Source organism: Sabethes cyaneus, chromosome 3 (genome assembly GCF_943734655.1).
Source record: "Sabethes cyaneus chromosome 3, idSabCyanKW18_F2, whole genome shotgun sequence".
Classification (NCBI taxonomy): domain Eukaryota; kingdom Metazoa; phylum Arthropoda; class Insecta; order Diptera; family Culicidae; genus Sabethes; species Sabethes cyaneus.
The window spans coordinates 237,087,028-237,110,259 of record NC_071355.1 but is presented as its reverse complement, the minus strand read 5'-3'; the positions used below and the strand labels follow the sequence as shown (position 1 = coordinate 237,110,259).

General features: G+C 44.2%; 2 protein-coding genes across 2 annotated transcripts in view; one reads left to right on the top strand and one right to left on the bottom strand.

Annotated features, from left to right (window-relative positions):
- Positions 1–17: 17 nt before the first annotated feature.
- On the bottom strand, positions 18–1,622 carry LOC128740933 (FMR1-interacting protein NUFIP1). The gene has a single exon (XM_053836511.1). The coding sequence runs from the start codon at positions 1,512–1,514 to the stop codon at positions 18–20; it is 1,497 nt and encodes a 498-aa protein (XP_053692486.1). The 5' UTR covers positions 1,515–1,622.
- Positions 1,623–3,393: 1,771 nt separating this feature from the next.
- Positions 3,394–23,232, top strand: part of LOC128739207 (serine/threonine-protein kinase Tor) — a 28,370-nt gene continuing 8,531 nt past the window's right edge. The window contains exons 1-4 of the mRNA XM_053834643.1: positions 3,394–3,982; positions 4,041–4,473; positions 4,534–5,474; positions 18,550–22,919. Of these exons, the coding sequence (XP_053690618.1) occupies positions 3,763–3,982; positions 4,041–4,473; positions 4,534–5,474; positions 18,550–22,919 (5,964 nt within the window). The 5' untranslated portion in view covers positions 3,394–3,762. The remainder of the gene's footprint in view (positions 3,983–4,040; positions 4,474–4,533; positions 5,475–18,549; positions 22,920–23,232) is intronic.

Here is a 23,232-nt window from a genome sequence, read left to right as displayed (position 1 = left end):
CGACAACAACTTTTGTTTTATTTTTCTGATTGTCCGGGACTTTTTTGTGGGATTTGTGACGGAAGACTTGGTTTGGTTTGACCGATTCCGAAGAATTTGTTTTCCACCACGAATCGAACGCACTGTAGCAGCACGTTTCGTTCGTGTCGAATGTCCGGTTCCAGCAGTTTTTCCAGCATCGTGTTCTGACGGGTTTGACGTAGTTTTCGGTAATCTAGGATCGGTCGTTCAACTCGAGCCAGCTTGCTGGCAGTAGTTGAGCCTGTTGGTTGTTCCGGGTCGTTCCCATGGCGACGTTTACGAACTCGGGTTCTTCGTTTAGGGGAACTAGGTTCGACAGCTTTCTGCTCGCTTTCAGCATCAGACTGATTCTTCTTGATATTGGATTCTTCTGCCGGTTCATCCTCATTTGCTGATGAATCTGATTCGATTTCTCCTTCGGATAAATGTTTTTCCTCCTCGACTGGTTCTTCGTCGCTTATGGGAATACTTTCCGGGTTGAACGGTTTAGTTTGATCTTCCGCTTTTGTAGGGGTTACTTCATCGTTCGATTCTGACACGGTTTTGTTATCCGACTTCTCATCTTCCTCATCGGAATCGTTTTCACTATCACTTCCATAAGCTCCAAGCAAGGATAAGGCATTCACAGGTTTTGGTTTATAATTTTTCAATTCCGAAGTACCTTTAAACGGAACATGGGACGAATTATCTTCACTGTCTGAATCAGTCGGTTCTTTAGATTCAGTCTCATTCTTCTTCCGCGAACGACGATTGCCTGCCCCAAAACGGCCTCTGCCTCTGCGCGAATTGGTTTGCCGGTAATCCGATTCTGGTCTATTAGGAAATCTATTTTTGTTTTCTTCGATACGCTCCCCTCGTTTGAAACGTTCCTGCTGGGCCTGCCGTCTTCGTTCGATGTTTTCCTTAGTAGGGAACCGCTTTCGTCTTTCTTCACGCCAACTGGCAATCTCTTCGGGGCTCTGTTTGCTTTGTACCTGAGCTTTCTCAAGAAGCTTAGCTTCATCGTGAGCAAGCCGCCAGTGTCGCTTCATAGCCTTCGGGTGACCCGCGTATTGGCATCCTGGCACTTCACAGCGTTGATGTGCAGCCAGATGGGCTTTCAATTCCTGTTCGGAGTTACAATTCATATCGCATGCCTCACACCAGAGTGACCAATCGATCTCCAGCAGTTCAGGGATCACATCTTTGTCCTCGTTATAGTGACCGTGTCGAGGCCCTTTCAGGAACTGGTACTGAAAATTATCGTTTCGGTCCTCAGATCTCCGGCCGCCCATTCCTCTTCGATGGTAGGAGTTGAGAAATCGCGGCGGCACCGTCGAACCACGCGGACCGTACATCGGTGGTGGTTGTTTTTCCCGCGGCAACAGCATACCGGACGGTGTCGAAAAATGCGGATTCCTAAGTTTGGTGAAACTGTCCAGCGATTTCTTTGTTTCGTCCGCAAATTTGGGAGGTGGAAGGCGAAATGGTTCCTCTTTCTCGCTCGAGCTCATCCTAATATGGGAGTATGTACTCTAGGTAACGGGTACACTGTGATGTGAATAAATCAATAAACGAAGAAACTGACAGAAAAACGCTGCCTGACGAATACGAAACACTAATCTTTCGAAACCACGTTCTAAACTCATGTAAACCCGGTCGGTAAACTTATACCAAAACCCGCAGGATCATAACATAAGTCAAAACATAAAACGTTGGTGTTCGTGTTATGCTGTCGGAAAATCGATGTTTCGATTTATCGATAGACGATATCGCATATCGGTAAACATTGCCCATTCATTACTGTACTGTGCAGAGATGCCAATGCTCCTGATTTTTCCGGATTGTTCAAATTTGTGTGTGTACGCGAATTTCGGAATTTACGCGGTTTTTTATGCGAATTTCGGAATTTACGCGGTTTTTTACGCGATTTTCGGTTTTTACGCGGATGTGCTCAAAACGTCTATTTTTTCGCGTATTGTTGAAATCCACAGTTTTGTTTACGCAAAATTTTGGTTTTTCTCACGCGAATTTCGGAATTTACGCGGTTTTTTAACGCGAATTTCGGAATTTACGCAGTTTTTTTTACGCGAATTTCGGAATTTACGCGGTTTTTTACGCGACTTTCGAAATTTACGCGGCTTTTTTTTATGCGAATTTCGGAATTTACGCGGTATTTTTACGCGAGTTTCGGAATTTGCGCGGTTTTTGCGCGAGCTTCGGTTTTTACGCGGATGTGCTCAAAACGCTAGTCAAAACGTCTATTTTTTCGCGTACTGTTGAAAACCACAGTTTTTTTACACAAAATTTTGGTTTTTTTTTGCGCGAATTTCGGAATTTACGCGGTTTTTTTACGCGAATTTCGAAACTCACGCGGTTTTTTTACGCGAAATTTTGGTTTTTTACGCGGTTTTTTACGCGAATTTCGAAACTTACGCGACTTTTTTATGTGAATTTTGGAATTTACGCGGTTTTTTTTAAGCGAATTTCGAAATTTACGCGGTTTTTATACGCGAATTTCGGAATTTACGCGGTTCTTAACGCAAATTTCGGAATTCACGTGGTTTTTTACGCGAATTTCGAAATTTACGCGAATTTCAAAATTTACGCGGTTTTTTACGCGACTTTCGAAATTTATGCGGCTTTTTTATGCGAATTTCGGAATTTACACGAATTTCGGAATTTACGCGGTATTTTTACGCGAGTTTCGGAATTTACGCGGTTTTTATACGCGAATTTCGGAATTTACGCGGTTTTTTTACGCGAATTTCGGAATTTACGCGGTTTTTTTTACGCAAATTTTGGAATTTACGCTTTGTTTTATGCGAATTTCGGAATTTACGCGGTTTTTTTTACACGATTTTTGGAATTTACGCGGTTTTTTACGCGAATTTTGAAATTTACGCGGTTTTGATTTACGTGAGACGTATCCTTCGCGTAAAAAACGAACTTGGACAAATATTTTACAAACGCAATCAGCATTTAAATTTTATCATTTTCGGTTAACGTAAGACATTGTAACTGTGTTGTTTGTAAGTCTGTACGTAATAGAATAAAACAACAAATAATACATGATTTATTGCTGATTGCAAGGAAAATTGTATCATCCAAAGTGCGATATCGCTCATAAAAGTGCTATTTTGCATTTAATCGTTTTGGTATCTTCGGCGCACTTTTTCGTTATATTCCAAGCAATAAGTACACCGAAGAGACCGAAACGATTTAATGCAAAATAGCACTTTTATGAGCGATATCGCACTTTGGATGGTACAATTTTCCTTGCAATGAGCAATATAAAGCTGAAAAACGAAATATTTTCTCGGGAAGCACAATAACATCTCTTACATCGTGAATTCTAAAAAAGCATTTGGCAGCTCTGTTGGTGAGCATAATAGTCAGAGTGGAGTGGTTTCTGCGTGTTCCGCAGAAAATTAGTTATTTTAGTTGTTTAATGGTGTTAAAATCGAACAAAAATTGTTGCAAAAGTTCCGTGAACCTCCCGCGCAGTGAATACAGATTAAATTACGGCCGCGGAAACGAAATCTTTCGCGAAAAGTAGCATTTTACGCTACCATTTGTACCGCCGACAATTTCCGACTGCGGCGCGACCATCGTTTTCGGTTCCATCGATTTTCTCCTTTTCGTCGATTGTTTTGGTCCCGTTTGCTCCCCTCCACACACCCACCGGGCGTACGGATCGAGCTGCTTGTTGGTCTCGGCGGAACGCCGGTTTGTTTACAAAACAAGCGTGCGTAAAGAGCGATGTCGAACGTCGTACAGCAATTTGTGAATGGTCTCAAGAGCCGCAACAAGGATGCTCAGAACAAGGCCGCCCAGGAGCTGTCGCTCTACGTTAAGACGGAACTGCGGGAGATGCAACAGGACGATTTGCTGGCCTTTTTCGAGGATTTCAATCATCACATCTTCGAAATGCTGTCCAGTGCGGACACGAACGATAAAAAGGGAGGCGTGCTGGCGATAAGTAAGTAATTTCCATGGTACTTGTTTGTCATATCAGTTTATGACGGAACTTATTACAGATTGTCTCATCAGCGGTGATGTGGTCAACACAACTCTTCGCATATCCCGTTATTCCAACAATCTCCGTAATCTGCTACCGTCGAGCGATATTTGTGTGATGGAATTGGCTGCCAAGGTGCTAGTCAAGCTAGCCCTTCTGCCCGGGTCGAAAGGTGCAGAGTCATTCGAATTCGACATCAAACGTGCCTTCGAATGGTTGACCGAGGAGCGAACGGAGGGAAAACGGCACGCAGCCGTGCTGGTGCTGCGCGAGCTGGCCGTAGCGATGCCGACCTTTTTCTACCAGCAGGTGGGCAGTTTTTTCGAACACATTTTCGTCCCAATCAAGGACCCGAAGCCGATGATTCGGGAGGGCGCCGGACAGGCATTGCGGGCAGTGCTCATCGTGACTTCGCAGCGCGAGGGAACCAAGCAGAACAATAACCCTCAGTGGTAAGTCTTTTACGGTAAAACCGGGAGGCAAAGCTAACTTAATTTTATTCTCAAACTTAGGTACAACCATTGCTTCGACAGCGCTATGGAGTGCTTTAACGAACTTCCCACGCGCGAGAAGGGCTTCAATCGTGACGATCGTATTCACGGAGCGTTGATCGTATTCAACGAGATTCTGCGAAGCTCCAATTCCGCATGGGAGAAAAAATACAACCAACTGGAGAGCTTAAACGTGGACCGACGGACGCGTCACGTGGACGACAGTCATGGACTTTTCCCCCGAATTAGGGTTTCATTTATGGAAAAACTTAGTGGCGGTAGTTCCAGCAGCGGAAGCTATTCACGTTATACCGACAGCGGAGATGTAAAATTCTTCCGCCAAAATAGTTCCATTCAAGAATCGGCAATCTGTCGCAATTTGGTTAACGAAAATTACGATCTAATCTGCCAGAAGGTTTTGGAACAGCGCAACTCCAAATCACCGTACGTGATTCAGTCGCTCCTGACGATTCTGCCACGGTTGGCTGCATTTAGACGCGACTTTGTCGCCAACCATCTGAAGACGGTTGTCAACTATCTGATCGCCACGCTGAAGAGCAAAGAGAGGGAGCGCAATTTTGCGTTCATCACGCTTGGCTACATTGCGGTTGCCGTCGAGAAGGAAATCGAGCGGCACATTAAGCGCATCATGGAAGTGGTAACGGCAGCGCTGCCACCGAAGGATACTCCCAGCAAGAAGAAACCCTGCGTCGATCCGTACGTTTTCATGTGCATTACGCTGCTGGGACACGCGCTGAAGAGTGCAATAACGTCGGATATTAAAAATATTCTTGCTTCGATGCTGTCGACCGGGTTGAGCACGGGGCTGACGGTTTGCCTGCACGAACTGTGCGAAAATGTTCCGCAGGTCAAGCAGGACATTACCAGTGGTTTGCTGAAGATTTTATCCTGCGTGCTGATGAATAAACCTCTGCCACAGTGGCTGCCGGGACGAGCTCAGGGTGAGTTGTTTTTTTTTTTTGTGTTATGTCGTTTTCGTTTTGACTACGCCGTTTTGTGCTGCACTTCCCGCCGGGTGTGTAGCACCGAGACCAGCTATCATTTGTTTTGAATAATGCTACAACGGAAAGTATGGGCCAATGAGCTCAAACAGACAGTTTATGGGCGCTAATATGTAAGTCACGTCGAGCAACTGGACTCGATTAAGTCACTGTCGAGTGTCGTGGGCGGGGAGAACGGGCAGCATTAGTGGCTCAATGCAACACTAAAATAAAACAAGCTCGCTCGTCATTTGCTGACGGTTAAGCGCGGGTGAGTTTCGCGACAAATTCGTGTCGCATGTGATTTACACAATCTACCAGTACCAAGCTTCAAGACTGCACTCAGCAATATGATGCTTCGATGGTTGTTTAGATGCCGTTTGCCTCTATTTTGTGGTCAGTTAACATATGTGAACATTCAAAATCATCTCAACATTAATATGAATGGCACCCAGCGTTTGACCATATATTGTGACCCTTTGGGTTAGCTGCTAGGGCAACACGGTCAGTCAGAGATTACCTTAAAATGTAGATGATGCCGAATTCTCTCAATTTGCCGGCATGGAGCCGTTGGGATGAATAGAACCTTGTTGTGAGAGCTCGGGAAGCAGAGAAAATCGCTCGATATCATCGACGTTAGAACCTACCGAGGTGCAAACATCGATTCTGACGGTTGAAGTGCGCCAAAGTCTCCGTTGTTACCAACATACGGTACCGTCACCCGCCATGGTACATTCTGGACCGATTCAAGTTACCTGCGGTCGCTGCTGAGTACGCGTAATACTTTGAGGCTGCGATGCAGTTCAATAGCGCCACGGAAGGTACCATTGGATTCGCTGAGAGGAATCGACGTGCAACCGGCTGGTTCGACGAGGAATGCCAGAACGGGTTAGATGAGGAGAATACAGCGTGGGCGAGGATACTGCAGCTGTGGCCCCGTTAAAACGTGGAACGATACAGACAGCAAACACAGTTTATCCGAGATAAAAAGCGCCGACAGTTGCGTCTTAATGAATAATTCCTAACTAATAACTAAACAGAACATTAGGTAAACGATCAAGAAAAAAATTAATTGGCACATTAAAGTCAAACATTTCAAAAACTTCATTAAAATGATTACATATTACACGTATAGGTTCGTGATCTCTAAATAAATGAATCCGCAAAAAGTTTCTTTGGTGTAGCGGTCGTTCCGGAGCGTATAATGTTCAGCTGTTCTAACAACTCGCTGTACGACGACAAAACAAAGATATTCGTGACACGAAAAAGCGATAGATTTTGAACGCTTATAGCTCAGCCAATTCTGAACATATTTTTATGGTATGCATACCATTCGAACCTCAAAAGGTGTGCCTTTCGGATAGTTTTCATCAAAAGATTGAATTTCGCAAGTAACTCCTGAAAGTTCCACGTAAAGTTGAAATTGTTTTATAAATTCACCACAGTTTTTCAGCACATTATTTCATGCTATTAGTTTTCGTTGCTGGTCACCTTCAGTGAACATGAACGTGAACAAATTTTCATTAAGGCATTACTCGCTCGTCCATACACATACACATATGCAATCCGAATCCCACTAGAATGATGCAGTAATAAATTTTGCATCAGGAAAAAATGTACACATTGCACATATTCTGAAATATTGGCATTTATTCAATTTACGATGAAACCATAGCGGAACCAAATTCACCACACTTCACCACTGGAAGTGTAAATGCGCCAGCGAACATGAACATGAAACGAGGTGAATATAAATGTCACTGTTGTTCACAGTGGACCTTCGTTTCCGAATGTGTCGCGGCATTCTGCAAAACGTTCACTCTTTGTGTAAACTCAACAATGAACGTGAAATGAGTAGGTAATTCCCCATTCACAATGGAGCAATTCCAGCTCAAAACGCTGAAAAAAGACCATTTTTGATCGGAATGAAATTTTTCTTATGTGTTGAGTACTACGCAAGAACTCTTTTTCCACTAATTTTGATTTTTTGCGTCAATAGTAACTTTTCCAAAGGACGTATTTAGAAATAAAATTACTTAGTTTTAAAACATCATATCTTGAAAACTACTTATTTGATCAAAATGGCCTCAAAGGGAAAGTTGTAGGAAATTAAGTGTATTTTTAGAAAAAAATTACACTGAAAGAAAAAACTTATCTCAAAACCATCCCCTCCGATTTGCATAATTTTTTTTAAAGATAGCTAATATTATGCCCTAAAATCTGGTGAACTCTTTCGGATTTTTTTTTAAATTTCAAAAATATCAAAATTTTGCAGTTTTTGGTAAAACTCAAACAAATTCAATTTCTACGCATCATTTTGAACAAGTTATCTATACCTATAAAGAAGGATTTCTGTCTGTCTGTCCGTATGTTCCTTATAGAATCGAAAACTACTGAACCAATCGGCATGAAAATATGCATGTAGAGGTTTTTTGGGGCCAGGAAAGGTTTTAGTGATGGTTAGAAATCCCTCCCCCCACTAAGAGGGGGGGCTCCCATACAAATGAAACACAAATTTCTGCATAACTCGACAACTAATCAAGCAAACAGAACAAAATTTGGCATGTAGGTGTTTTCGGTGACAAGAATTTATTCTATGGTAAATTGAGACCCCTCCCCTCTTTATAAGGGGAATTATAACTCCTCTTTAAAAGGGGGGGCTTCCATACAAATTTCCTCATAACTCGAAAACTAACCAAGCAAATGGAACCAAATTTGGCATGTGAAGGTTTTCGAGGGCAAGAATATTTTCTATGGTGAATTAGGACCCCTCCCAACTTTAAGAGGGGGGCTCCTATACAAACGAAATACAAATTTCCTCATAACTCGAGAACTAATCAAGCAAATGGAACAAAATTTGGCACGTGGGTGTTTTTGGAGACAAAATTTTTTTCTATGATGAATTAGGACCCCTCCCTACTTTAGGAAGGGGGGCTCCTATACAAATGAAATGCAAATTTCCTCATAACTCGAGAATTAATCAAGCAAATGGAACCAAATGCAACCGCGGGTTTCATGGGGGCTCGCGCAACTACGGACCAAATGTTTACTATCCGACAGATCTTGCAGAAATGTCGGGAGTACAACGTGCCCACGCATCACATCTTTATCGATTTCAAAGCAGCATACGATACAGTCGATCGAGACAAGCTATGGCAGATAATGCACGAATACGGTTTTCCGGACAAACTGACGCGACTGATCAGAGCTACATTGGATCGAGTGATGTGTTTCGTACGCATCTCTGGGACACTCTCGAGTCCCTTCGAGACGCGACGAGGGTTGAGACAAGGTGACGGTCTATCCTGCATGCTGTTCAACATCGCTCTTGAGGGGGTGATCCGACGAGCGGGCATTGAAACGAGAGGCACGATTTTTACCAAGAGTAGCCAACTTCTAGGCTTTGCAGATGACTTCGATATCATAGCCAGGAACTTTGCGACGGCGGAGGCAATCTACGCCAGACTGAAAGCGGAGTCTAGGAGAATTGGGCTAAAAATAAATGCGTCGAAGACCAAATACATGAAAGGAAGAGGCTCAAAGGAAACAAATGCGCGCCTCCCACGGACGGTAACCGTTGACGGCGACGAACTAGAAGTGGTAGAAGAGTTCGTGTATTTGGGATCGCTGGTGACCGCGGACAACAACACTAGTAAGGAGATCCAGCGGCGCATCCAAGCGGGAAATCGGGCCTACTTTGCCCTTCGTAAAACGCTACGATCAGGAAGCATACGCCGCCGCACGAAGCTAACAATGTACAAAACCATTATTAGACCGGTAGTTCTTTATGGACTTGAAGCCGTGACGCTGCTTACGGAGGACATACGCGCCCTTGCCGTGTTTGAGCGGAAAGTGCTGCGGACGATATTTGGCGGAGTACAAACTGAAAGCGGAGAGTGGCGGAGGCGTATGAATCACGAGCTACAGGCACTGCTTGGGGAGATTCCCATCGTACATCTAGCGAAAGTTAGCAGGCTACGGTGGGCCGGACACGTCGTAAGGATGCCGGACGACAGTGCGACGAAAACGGTCCTCTTCAACAACCCCACCGGCACCAGGAACAGGGGGGCCCAACGTGCACGATGGCTCGACCAGGTCGAAAGCGATTTGCGACTTCTGAGACGACTAGGAAATTGGCGACGAGTGGCCCAAGACCGAGTTGAATGGAGACGAGTGCTTGAAACAGCACGAGCCACCCCGGCTCTATGCTGCTGAAGAAGAAGAAGAAGAAGGGAACCAAATTTGGCATGTGAAAGTTTTCTAGGGCATGAATATTTTCTATGGTGAATTAGAACCCCTCCCCACTTTAAGAGGGGGGGGGCTCCTATACAAACGAAATACAAATTTCCTCATAACTCGAGAACTAATCAAGCAAATGGAACCAAATTTGACAAGTGGGTGTTTTTGGAGACAAAAATTATTTCTATGATGAACTGGGACCCCTTCTCACTTTAGGAGGGGGGGCTCCTATACAAATGAAATACAAATTTCCTCATAACTCGAGAGCTAATCAAGCAAATGAAACAAAATTTGGCATGTGAAAGTTTTCGAGAGCAAGAATATTTTCTATTGTGAATTAGGACCCCTCCCAACTTTAAGAGGGGGGGCTCCTATACAAATAAAATACAAATTTCATCATAACTCGAGAACTAATCAAGCAAATGGAACCAAATTTGGCACGTGGGTGTTTTTGGAGACAAAAATTTTTTCTATGGTGAATTAGGACCCCTCCCAACTTTAAGAGGGGGTGCTTCTACACAAATGAAATACAAATTTCCTCATAATTCGAGAACTAATCAAGCAAATGGAACCATATTTGGCATGTGGGAGTTTTTGGAGGCAACCATTTTTTCTATGATGAATTAGGACCCCTTACCTTTTTAAGAGAGGGGGCTCTCATACAAACGAAATACAAATTTCCTCATATCTCGAGAACTAATCAAGCAAATGGAACCAAATTTGACATGTAAGTGGTTTTGGACGCAAGATTTTTTTCTATGGTGAATTGAGACCCCTCGCTTCTTTAGAAAGCGAGTTATGGCCCATCTCCCCTTTAAGAGGGTGGGCTTCCATACAAATGAAATGCAAATTTCCTCTTATCTCGAGAACTAATCAATCAAATGGAACCAAATTTGACATGTGGGAGATTTTGGAGTCTTGAATTTATTTTACGATAGTTAGAGACCTCTCACCCCTGTGGTAGGGGGATATGGACTCTCATACAAATAAAACAGAAATTTTTGCGAAACTCAAAAACTAATCGAACTCGAGAAATTCGAGACTCTTCCATAAAACATTAGTCAATACAAGACCACAAAAACTATCTATAGTAACACTAGATCATTCAGGACGAGACGGTCGCGAGTGTTGCCGGTGACCCGCCGTCGGAAGCGCCGCCCACTGGGGGGCTTGCAAAATTCGAGATTGTGACAAAGATCATCCGAGATTCATGATTTATGTACAACACAGGTTAATTTGTGGCAATACGAAGTTTGTCGGGTCAGCTAGTCTTATATATAAAAATGAATTTCTGTCGGGATGTTCCTTATAGAATCAAAAACTGCAGATCCAATCGGCGTGAAAATTTGCATGTAGAGGTTTTTGGGGCCAGGAAAGGTTTTAGTGATGGTTAGAGACCCGTCCCCCCACTAAGAGGGGGGCTGCCATACAAATGAAACACAAATTTCTGCATAACTCGAGAACTAATCAAGCAAATGGAACCAAATTTGGCGGCTTTATTCTATGATAGTTAGAGACCTCTCACCTGGTACGGGGATATGGACTCTCATACAAATAACATAAAACATTAGTTAATAACAAGACCACAAAAACTATCTATCCCTATTCTGTATTTCTGTATTCACAAAAACTATCTATCCCTATTCTGTATTTCGAACGGGTTTATGTTTCGTTCGAAACTGACATTTCGTTCGAAAAAACAGCGGTTCGATCGAAAGATCTTCATATGAAAAAACAACTCGAACGAAATATTTGCCAAGTCGATCGAAATATTTCAACTCGTTCTAAATACAGAATATGGGTGTAGATCATTCAGGACGAGACGGCCGCGAGTGTTGCCGGCGACCCGCCGTCGGAAGCGCCGCCCACTGGGGGGAGGCAACTCCCCGCAGAAGTCACTTCTGTCTAGGTTTATTTGTTTTCCTAGGTCTACCTGGATTTCCTGGAATGAGCGATAGCGAGTAAGGAGAGGACCACAAAAAAATTCTCCGTGAAATGGTACATTCCGCTTAAGGTTTTTCGCAAAATGATATTCGGCGAAATGCTGTACAATTATGGCGAATATTACTATCCGCTTTCTGGCTATGCAATGAGGGGACAGGGGAGTTGTTTTTTACTTTACTGTGAGGAAAAATTGCAATTGTGTATATTAAACTACCCATTCCTGGTAACTAATAAGCATTAACATAAGCAGCAAATCAGCGTATCTGGCATTTGATACTGCACGTTGTTGTATATTAGCTTTTTGACTGCCTAGGTGTTGTAAATTGGCATCCAAAATTGTATTCAAATTCTTCGTGTCGGTAATTAGCTGTAAATTAGCATTGTCAGCACTAAGAAGGTTATCAGTAAAGTAGTGTATATATTGCCAAAATAGGATTTAAGTAGCATTTAAGGCGACTTAAACGCTTATTGGCCTACATTTATTGGTTACCTGGGATGCTTTCATAGTTACGTAACTGCCAAAATGAATCATCTAAGGTTGAACTCCTCAGAAACTTGCAAAACTCGAGATTGTGACAAAGATCATCCGAGATTCATGATTTATGTACAACACAGGTTAATTTGTGGCAATACGAAGTTTGTCGGGATTTCTGTCTGTCCGTCTGTCTGTCTGTCCGTATGTTCATTATAGAATCGAAAAATACTGAACCAATCGGCGTGAAAATTTGCCTGTAGGGGTTTTTGGGACCAGGGAAGGTTCTTATGACGGTTAGAAACCCCTCCCCCCACTAAGAGGGGGGCTCCCATACAAATGAAACACAAATTTCTGCATAACTCGAGAACTAATCAAACAAATGGAACCAAATTTTACATGTGGCTGTTTTTGCAGGCTAATTTTTTTTCTATGGTGAATTGGGACCTCTCCTCTCCCTTTTAAGAGGGGGGGGGCTCCCGAGCAGGGTTTTAGAGCAAATTGAAAACAAAATTTGATATTTTAGTGTAACAGATTTTGAATACTCGGTGTGATTCCATTTTGGTCGACTTAGCGGTTAAAATATCAAAATTGTTTGCAAAAATTCCACGCCGTGAAATTAAATTGAATACTACTTTTGCTATCAAAAATATCAAACGGAATACTAATACTGTCACACAATATTAATAGGAAAGCAGAATTAGTTATCATTTTACTATCATATCATCATCATTTTGCTATCATATAATTTGAACCAACCATTTTACAAGAAAAAATTTAAGTGAAAATAGACTAACTTAAGTATTGAAGTTTTATTTACATCATATATAGAATCTGCCAACACATTTTCTTTCAATAAAAATGAAAGCAAAAGGATAGCAAAGTCTGATACATCATAAGTGCCATTTTGAGTTGGTAACAAAACATGTTTTCTAGTTGATATCAACAGCAGAATATGTAATAATTTTGATATACTTTTGTTGTCAATCCTTGCCCGGGCTTCCATACAAATGAAATAAAAATTTCCTCATAACTCGAGAACCAATCAAGCAAATGGAACAAAATTTGACGTGTGGGTGTTTTTGGAGACAAGAATTTTTTCTATGGTGAGTTGAGATTCCTCCTTCCCACTTTAGAAGGGCGGGGGCTCCTATACAAATGAAATACAAATTTCCTCATAACTCGAGAACTAATTAATTAAATGGCGTGCGGGTGTTTTTGGAAGCATGATTTTTTTTCTATGATGAATTGACACCCCTCCTCTCTTTAGGAGGGGAATTATATCCTCCCTCCTTCAATAGTGGTGAGGGCTCCTACCCAGCTAGCACCAACTCGTATATCAATGTACGAAAACTATCGTAAATAACTCCTAACAAACTCGAAATCGTAACTAAAGCTGGATGAAGTGGAATCAAGTTGATTTTCTGTCGTATATAATGATAATGACTGACATACATACGATTTTCAGCACAAAATCGTAGAGTAGTACGGAGCGACTCGCGCTTAATCGGATATTATCGTATATAAATACTTATATAGTCGTAACTAGGGATGGGAAAACTATCATTAACTACTGATAGTTATCAGTAGTGTTCGCTGTTATTGATGTTTACTGATACAGTCGTCCCGTTAGAAAAAATTAGTTAGATTAAACTTATTGGTCGGTAGTTGCGTACGATAGAGGAGGATGACACAATATGTCGTTGTTGTCAGCAGCCTAGAGTCGAGGTGGCACAGGCTGTATCAAGCAGTCGTCTTCATTCCACTCGATCGTGAGCCACTCGTCGCCAATTTCCCAGTCGTCTCAGTAGTCGCAAATCACTTTCGACTTGGTTGAACCATCTTGCACGTTGAGCCCCCGTGTTCCCGGTGCCGGTGAGGTTGTTGAAGAGCACTGTCATCATCGCACTGTCGTCTGGCATCCTTAGGGGGTGCCCGACCCACCGTAGCCTACCGATTTTCGTCAGATGTACGATGGGAATCTCTCCAAGCAATGCAAGTAGCTCGTGATTTACATGCGTCCACCGCTCTCCGCTTTCAGTTTGTACTCCTCCAAATATCGTCCGCAGTATCTTCCGCTCGAACACGGCTTCAAGTCTACAAAGAACTACTGGCCTAATAAGGATTATGTAAATTGTCAGCTTCGTATGGCAGTGTATGCTTCTTGATCGTAGCGTTGAATGGCAAAGTATGCCCGATTTCTCGCTTGAACGCACCGCTGGATCTCCTTACTAGCGTTGCTGGCCGCGCTAGCCAGTGATTTCAAATACACGAACTTATCTACCACTTCTAGTTCGTCGCAGTGTACGCCGAGGCACGCGTTTGTTTCCTAAGCCTGTTCCTTTTATATATTTGGCCTTTGATGTGTTTATGTTTAACTCAATCCTAGACTTCGCTTTCAAAGCTTAGGAGTTGGCTACCCTTGATGAAAATCATGCCTCGTTTAGATGCCCGCTCGTTGGGTCATCACCTCAAGAGTGATATTGAACAGTATGCTAGATAAGTCGACACCTTGTCTCAACCCTTCTCAAAGCTTCTCAAACGGACTCAAGTGAGTCCCCGAGACGTGCGAAACACATCACTTGTTACAATATAGTTCTGATCAGTCGTGTCGGTCGGAAACCCGCTGCTGGTCTCGATCGACTGTATCGTATGCTGCTTTGAAATCAATAAAAATGTGTTGCAAGGACACGTTCTACTATGACATTTCTGCAAGATCTGTCGGGAGGTAAAAATATGTTCCATAGTTGTGCGAACCCCCAAGAAGCACTCCTGATAAATTACAATGTAAACTTACACTGAATAACGCAGTCATAATATACTTTTCTATTTTGAGACTACGTCTTACGGCAAGTATTGAGATAGGGTGTCATTCCAAAAAATCGAAAAATGCGAGCGTCACGAAAAATGAAAGGTTTTGAGCGCTAATAACTCACCGGTTTTCCGATCAATTTTCAATATTCTTACACTAATTGATCGGAAAATCTTCTAAGAATTGACCCAAATGAAGAAAAGTATGGATTCCTGATGTTGAACTATTGAAAAATTGAAAATATTGAACCTATGTTTTACCACAATTCTCGCTTCGTGATTGGTTGGAAGATTCTTTACGATGATCTAAACCTATACCAATTTGATATCTGTGCTTGGAAAGTACGCCAAAACAAGGGACAAAGTTTCCTCATTTCAACAAGATTTCTTAACACCGCGGTCACCTAGACCATTTTGATGTCCTTGCTTGGGAAGTACGCCAGAGAGAGTGACAAAGCCCCCCTCGTGCCAACAGATTTCTTACGAACGCGATTAAACCTAGTCCAATTTGATGTCTGTGTTAGGGAAGTGTGCCAGAAAAAATGGCACAAGTTCGTTGTCCCAACAGATCGCAAATTCTTTACTGCGAGACGATTAAACCTACGCGAATTTGATATCTGTGTTGGAAAATTGTGCTACAGCTGTAGTGTTCAGTTATAATACGACTCTCTATGAATACGCATGCTTGCCGTTTCATTAGAAGTGTAGTGAAAAGATGTTCTGTTGATAAAATAGGATTGAATTGGTAAAATCCCTTCAACGTGGGAAACCATGGACAATAAAAACAATCTTTAATTTCAGCGAGGTAGCAGGAAAGCAATAGTTTGTGTTCTTCATTTTGCTAAATTGTTTTCAAATGCACAATCTTTTGAGAATTGAACGTATGCAATGTACCTACTTTGATAAATGTTACATACAACGCATGTAGCATGTATATATGTTGCATATAGCATGTATACATGAAGAATCGAATGATTACAAGCATGAATACATGCTACTATCACTACAAAGAAACTTACGTAGTCCTGCGTCACCTATATATGCGATCGTGTCATGTACACAACCCCTCTGATTTTTTTGCTTCAATCTCGTGATGGGTAAAATTACGGATATTTACTGATAGTTATCAGTAACGTACTGGAAACTACTGATAATTATCAGTAACGATGTTTAATGATATTTCCCATCCCTATCGTAACGCTCAAAATTATTCGTAATAACATATATCGCCTCCAAAATAGTACGGATATGCCAATTTTGCGCATGAAATACAATTTATTTAGCATGTATATCTGTACGTAATGCTGATTTTTACCTTTTTTATACATATGAAAATGCTAGCTGGGTATGCAAATGAAATACAAATATCCTCATAAAGCCCTGTATAGAGTTCCGAGCGAAGTGAAAATCCCATACAAAACGTTCAACTTTTTCACTAGCGCAAAAACTGCATTTCGCTTCACTCGGAACTGTAAACAAACGTGATCCACCGAAATTAAAGATTGTGGATGATATCTTTTTCACTTGGGTACTTTTCTTTCGCGCGCGTCTGCGTTCGTGAACAAGGCTGCAGCTAGCGAAAACTTGACGTTTCAAGCCAATGAGTGTGTAGAGGTGTGGAATAGGAAAATATTTATTAATATTGGCAAAAAAAACTTCATGACTCCAAAAAAATACCGCAACGAGCAATGCGGATTTTTTTTGTAGAATTAGACGTCACGCCAAACCGTTATTACTGGTGTTTCGGTTTTAAAAACGTATTGAAAATGTTTTGCGCTACACTTAATTACTGCAGCAACATTGCCCCACTTGTAAATACCGCATTAGCTTTAAATTTATTTTAACTTCGCTCGAACTGTAAACCCTTCAATTCACTTCGCATGAACTGTAAACCGAAAGCTCATGAAATTATGAAGAGATCCACAGTCTTTATTTCCCGCGAGCGAAAAGACACGCTTTTTCACTTGCTTTGATTTTCACTTCGCTTGGAACTGTATACTATGCTTAACTAGAGAACTAATCAAGCAAATGGACTTCACTTACTTCAGTGGTAACGGTTCGCTACCGATCCTGCGCCGAACGAATTATGGGCCTCCAGTACCGTCGGTCCTGGGCTGCCGTTCTCCAATCCCTACGAACACCAGCTGAACGTGCATCGTATTCGACAGCACACACCCACCGGGTGCGGGGTCTGCCTCGGAGTCTACGGTCTCTTCCTGGCTCTCTGTTAAAAAAAGTTCTTTCATCGGGCATTCTGGCCACGTGTCCAGCCCACCGCAGCCTGCCACATTGCACTACCTTCCTTATATCAGCATATTTGTATACTTGGTACAGCTCGTAATTCATGCGTCTGCGCCACACTCCATTTTCCATTTAACCACCAAGTATTGATCGCAGAATTGTACGCTCAATAACCCCAAGCACTCGCCGATCAGCTTCCTTTAGCGTTCATGATTCGTGTCCATAGAGGGCCACCGGGAGGATTAGTAGTTCTGTAGAACGCCAGTTTTGTGCGAATTTGTAAACTACGGGACTTCAGCTGGCTACGTAATCCGTAGAAAGCCCGATTCGTGGCTGCAACTCGTCGTTTCACTTCGCGGCCTACATCGTTGTCACATGTCACGAGTTTACCAAGGTATATAAATTCCTCCACTACTTCATATCGTTCCCCATCTAACTCCACCTCGGCACCAACACCACTTGGGCTCCTACGTTCGCTACCAGCAACCATGTACTTCGTTTTGGCGGTATTAACGGTAGGTCCCAATCTCGCAGCTTCCCTTTTAAAGGGCCTGAAGGCCTCTTTCACTGTTCTACGGTTGATTCCGATGGTATCGACGTCATCCGCAAAACCAAGAAGCATGTGAGATTTCGTGATGATAGTTCCGTTCCTTTCCACGTTTGCCCTTCGTTATGCACCTTCCAAGGCAATGTTGAATAGCAGGTTAGAGAGTGCATCCCCTTGCTTCAGTCCATCCAATGTCACGAAAGCAGCTGAGGTCTCGCCCGCTATTCTAACGCATGATTTGGATTCGTCCAGCGTCGCACAAATCAGCGTAACTAGTGTCGTCGGAAAATCATGTTCTAGCATTATCTGCCACAGTTCATTTCGTTTAACTGAATCGTACATCGCTTTAAAGTCCACAAACAGATGGTGTGTCTGCAAGTTGTACTCCCGGAACTTGTCTAGCAACTGACGCAGGGTAAACATCTGATCCGTCGTGGAGCGATCCTCACGAAACCACTCCAACTGCTTTTACTCAACGTATTGTAGAACTCCCTTCAACCGGGAAGAGGGAAGTAGCAGAAGGTACTACAAAGCCCCCACTTTGGAGGAATATGGGAAACAAGAGTAAAGTTGATCAAACGTGAACATTTGAAGCTGGTTGTCGAAGAAATGAAACTAACAAGAATCTAATAAATTTCAGACAAACATTGTAGTTTTTGGCTAATTTTAGTCTGTTAGCTTAGCGAATCATCCTACAGATTTCAATTTACGACAGTAACCCGAAACGGGTGCAAATTTGAAGCCTAGATCTAGAACTAAATCTACTTTCATTTTGATTGCAGCCTCCATCAACACGAACGTGTACGAGCAACAGCTGCAGGACACCCCGACGACCGTGCTGGCCCTCCGCACGCTCGGAACGTTCAACTTCGAAGGGCACAGCTTGCTGCCGTTCGTTCAGCGCTGTGCCGATCACTTTCTCGTCAGCGAGCAGCAGGAAATCCGCATCGAAGCCGTACAGACGTGCACCCTGCTGCTGAAGCTGGCCCTTCAATCGGTGGACTCGGCGGACGGATCGGAAACGCTAACGCAAACCGTCGGTAACGTGCTGGAGAAGATACTGATCGTCGGAATTACCGATGTGGATCCGAACGTGCGCCTTCGGGTGCTGAAATCGTTGGATGATAGTTTTGATTCGCAGCTGGCACAGCCGTGGTTCCTGAGTTCGCTGTTGATTACGATGAATGATGAGGTGTTTGAGATTCGAGAGTTGGCGATTATTATTATTGGTCGCCTGTCGGCGATTAATCCGGCCTATGTGATGCCCAGTTTGAGGAAGACGATGATACAGATTTTGACGGAATTGGAGCATTCCGGGATGAGTCGAAATAAGGAGCAAAGTGCGCGAATGTTGGATCATTTGATTGTGAGCACGCCGAGGTTGATTTCGTCGTATATGAGACCGATTTTGAAGATTTTGGTGCCGAAGTTGAAGGAACCGGAGTCGAATCCGGGGGTGGTGCTGAATGTTTTGCGGGCGATTGGGGATTTGGCTGAGGTTAATGGGGATCATCAGGTTCTGGAGGAGTGGTCGGATGAGTTGTTGGCTACTTTGCTGGAGATGTTGAGTGATGCAGGATCGACGGATAAGAGGGCCGTGGCATTGTGGACGCTTGGGCAGTTGGTTAGCGCAACCGGACAGGCAGTTACGCCCTATCACAAGTATCCTAATTTGATTGATATTTTGATTAACTTTTTGAAAACTGAACAGCAGTCCTACGTTAGACGGGAAACGATTCGCGTTTTAGGACTGTTAGGGGCTTTGGATCCGTACAAACATAAGATGAATCGTGGATTGATTGATAGCCAAACGAATAATATACTGATTTCGATGTCTGACTCTAAGATGGATGAGTATTCGGATCTTTCCACTTCGGAAATGCTGATCAATATGGGAAATCAACTGGAGGAATATTATCCAGCGGTGGCGATTTCAACGCTGATGAAAATTCTTCGAGACCCGACCCTTTCGCATCATCACATTAGTGTCGTTCAAGCGATTACGTTTATTTTTAAAAGCCTAGGAATAAAATGTGTCCCCTATCTGGCGCAGGTGCTTCCCAGCTTGCTGGGTAACATACGGAATGCGGAAATGAATCTGAAAGAGTTCCTGTTCCAGCAGCTGTCGATTCTGATCGAGATCGTGAAGCAACACATCATCGGTTTTATGGAAGAAATCTTCCAACTGATTCGTACCTTCTGGAACAGCAACTATCCGCTGCAGTCAACGTTGATTAATTTGGTGGAAAAAATCGCCATTGCCCTGGGTTGTGAGTTTAAAATTTACCTCCCCCAGTTGATGCCTCAAATTTTGCGAGTTCTGCTGCATGATACTTCGACCAATCGAACGGTCACCGTTAAATTGCTGACGGCGCTGCAGAAGTTCGGCAACAATCTGGACGATTATCTGCACCTAATAATTCCGGCCATCGTAAAACTCTTCGAACCAATCGACGTTCCGTCGGCCGTCTCGCTGGCAGCTCTGGAAACCATAAACTACCTGGCGGAAATCCTCGATTTCACCGACTTCTCCTCTCGCATAATTCACCCGTTAGTTCGCGTCCTCGATAATCACCCCGGCGTCCTGCAGACGGCGGCACTGCAAACCCTGTGCTCGATCATGATTCAACTGGGCAAAAAGTATCTGGTTTTCGTTCCGCTCGTCAACCGGGTCATGATCAAGCACAAAATCTCCTACACCGAGTACAACAAACTGCTGACGAAGCTGCAGAGCAGCACCACCCTGGCGCTGGACGACGAATTCCGCCTGCGACAGGCCCGCTTCAAGAACCGCGAAATGTCCCTAACCAGCGACACCACAATCCGCAAGCTGAACGTCTCCATCGCCGATCTGCAGCTGGCATTCAAGGCGAACCGCCGCGTATCGAAGGACGATTGGCTCGAGTGGCTTCGCCGGCTTAGCATCGGTCTACTGAAGGAATCCAAAAGTCCGGCCCTGCGTTCGTGCCGAACATTGGCCCAAAACTACCCCCAGCTGCTGAAAGACCTGTTCAACGCCGCCTTCGTAAGCTGCTGGACCGATCTGCCGGACAATTTGAAAGAGGAACTTTCCTCGAGCTTGCAGCAAGCTCTCATGGTTCCGGATTTGCCCGAAATCACCCAAACGATCCTGAATTTGGCCGAATTCATGGAACACTGCGAAAACGACACACTCCGCATCGATCCGAAGTTGCTGGGCGAACGGGCGATGGAATGCCGCGCTTACGCCAAAGCACTGCACTACAAGGAAGAGGAGTTTCACAATTCGAAGGAAAGGGATCAAAGCGTGTTCGAGTCGTTAATATTGATCAACAACAAGCTGCAGCAGAAGGAAGCGGCCGAAGGCCTGCTGGAGTACGCGATGGAACATCGCAGTGCGTCGGAGGAGATGAAGGTGCAGGTTCGTTGGTACGAAAAGCTTCACAGCTGGGAAAAGGCACTCGCCCTGTACGAGGACAAGCTGTCCGGTAATCCGAACGATGTGGAATCGCGGCTGGGTCAAATGCGCTGCCTGGAAGCTCTGGGCGAGTGGTCCACGCTGAATGCACTCACCAAGGAGAAGTGGGAATCGCTAGGTAGCGATGGGCAAACGAAAGCTGGACGCCTGGCAGCGGCTGCCGCTTGGGGTTTGAAGGATTGGGAGGGAATGCAGGAGTTTATTAAGTTTATTCCGGAGGAAACGCAGGATGGATCGTTCTATCGGGCGGTTTTGGCAATCCACGATGGAGAGTACGAGCTGGCGCAGACCTTGATCGATGATACGCGTGATTTGTTGGACACGGAGCTGACGGCCATGGCTGGCGAATCGTACGAACGTGCGTACGGGGCCATGGTGTGTGTTCAGATGCTGGCAGAACTGGAGGAAGTTATCCAGTACAAGCTGATTCCCGAACGGCAGGAGACGATCAAATCTATGTGGTGGGATCGGTTGCTGGGTGGTCAACGGCTGGTCGAAGACTGGCAGAGGGTTTTGCAGGTGCATTCACTGGTGGTTCACCCGGCGAACGACGCGCGGACGTGGCTTAAGTTTGCCTCGCTTTGTCGCAAGAGTGGTTCGCTGAAACTTTCGGAGAAAACACTGATTTTGCTACTGCGCTACGATCCGGCCGAATATCCGGACCATCCGTTGGAATTTATGGAACCGGATATCAGTTTTGCCTACACGAAGCACCTCTGGATGGCCGGTGATAGGCAGCGAGCCTACGATCAGTTGAATCGACTCGTGGCCAATATCAGTACGGAAGGAAATGTTGATTTGGAGGAAAAAGTTGAAAATCGACGACTGCTTGCGCGGTGCTACATGAAACTGGGTCAGTGGCAAAATCAACTGCAGGGTCTTAACGATCAATCGATCAAAGGCATTCTGGCCTGCTACGAAAAGGCCACAAGACATGATTCGAACTGGTACAAAGCTTGGCATCTGTGGGCTTACATGAACTTCGAAGTCGTTCAGAACCAAAAACAGCAGGAAGATCTGCAGAAGAATCCCGGTGGGGATAAGGAAAAGTGCATGATTCGTCAGTACGCCGTTCCGGCAGTGGAAGGCTTCTTCCGATCAATCAATCTGTCACACGGAAATTCCCTGCAAGACACTCTCCGCTTGCTGACGCTGTGGTTCGACTACGGTCAATACCCGAAGGTATTTGATGCCCTACTGGAGGGAATGCGTATGATCGAGATCAACACGTGGCTTCAGGTCATACCACAGTTGATCGCTCGAATCGATACCCCACGGAATTTGGTCGGTGAACTCATCCACCAGTTGCTGAACGATATCGGAAAGTGCCACCCACAAGCGCTGGTTTATCCGCTGACCGTTGCTTCCAATTCGGCGTCGAAGGCACGCCGACAGGCGGCTCACAAAATCCTAAGCTCCATGGGCGAACATTCGTCCACCCTCGTCAACCAGGCGATCATGTGCAGCGAGGAGCTGATCCGGGTGGCTATTCTTTGGCACGAACAGTGGCACGAGGGGCTGGAGGAAGCCTCCCGGTTGTACTTTGGCGAACGCAACATCAAGGGTATGTTCGAAACGCTCGAACCACTGCACGAAATGCTTCAACGGGGACCGCAAACCCTGAAGGAAACCTCCTTTAATCAAGCCTATGGAAGGGATTTGAACGAAGCGCAGGAGTGGTGCAAGCATTACAAGGTAAGTCGATCATTCTAATTCCGTTTATAGTTTTGGGGTCATGGTAAAAGTGTAGAATTAGATAGATCGTTTATGATCAGAGCAGGTGATGCAAATAAAAGTAAGATGTCTACGGTTCGAATTGATGCTTCCCAACAGAGCAGTGTTCGTCGAGAATAGATATGTTAGGAAATGAAGTGAAAAACGCTGTCAATAAACTGACAGTATTCCCGTTATAGTTTGAGTTGTAAAATTCGAACATTCGAGAAGAAACAGAGGTCGTGAATAGACGCTTTGGACATCTCGCTGGTTAATTTAAAGGTTGATACCGGTT

Excerpts from the sequence above, each read along its gene's own strand:
- LOC128740933 (XM_053836511.1), bottom strand. The coding sequence starts at position 1,514 with ATGAGCTCGAGCGAGAAAGAGGAACCATTTCGCCTTCCACCTCCCAAA.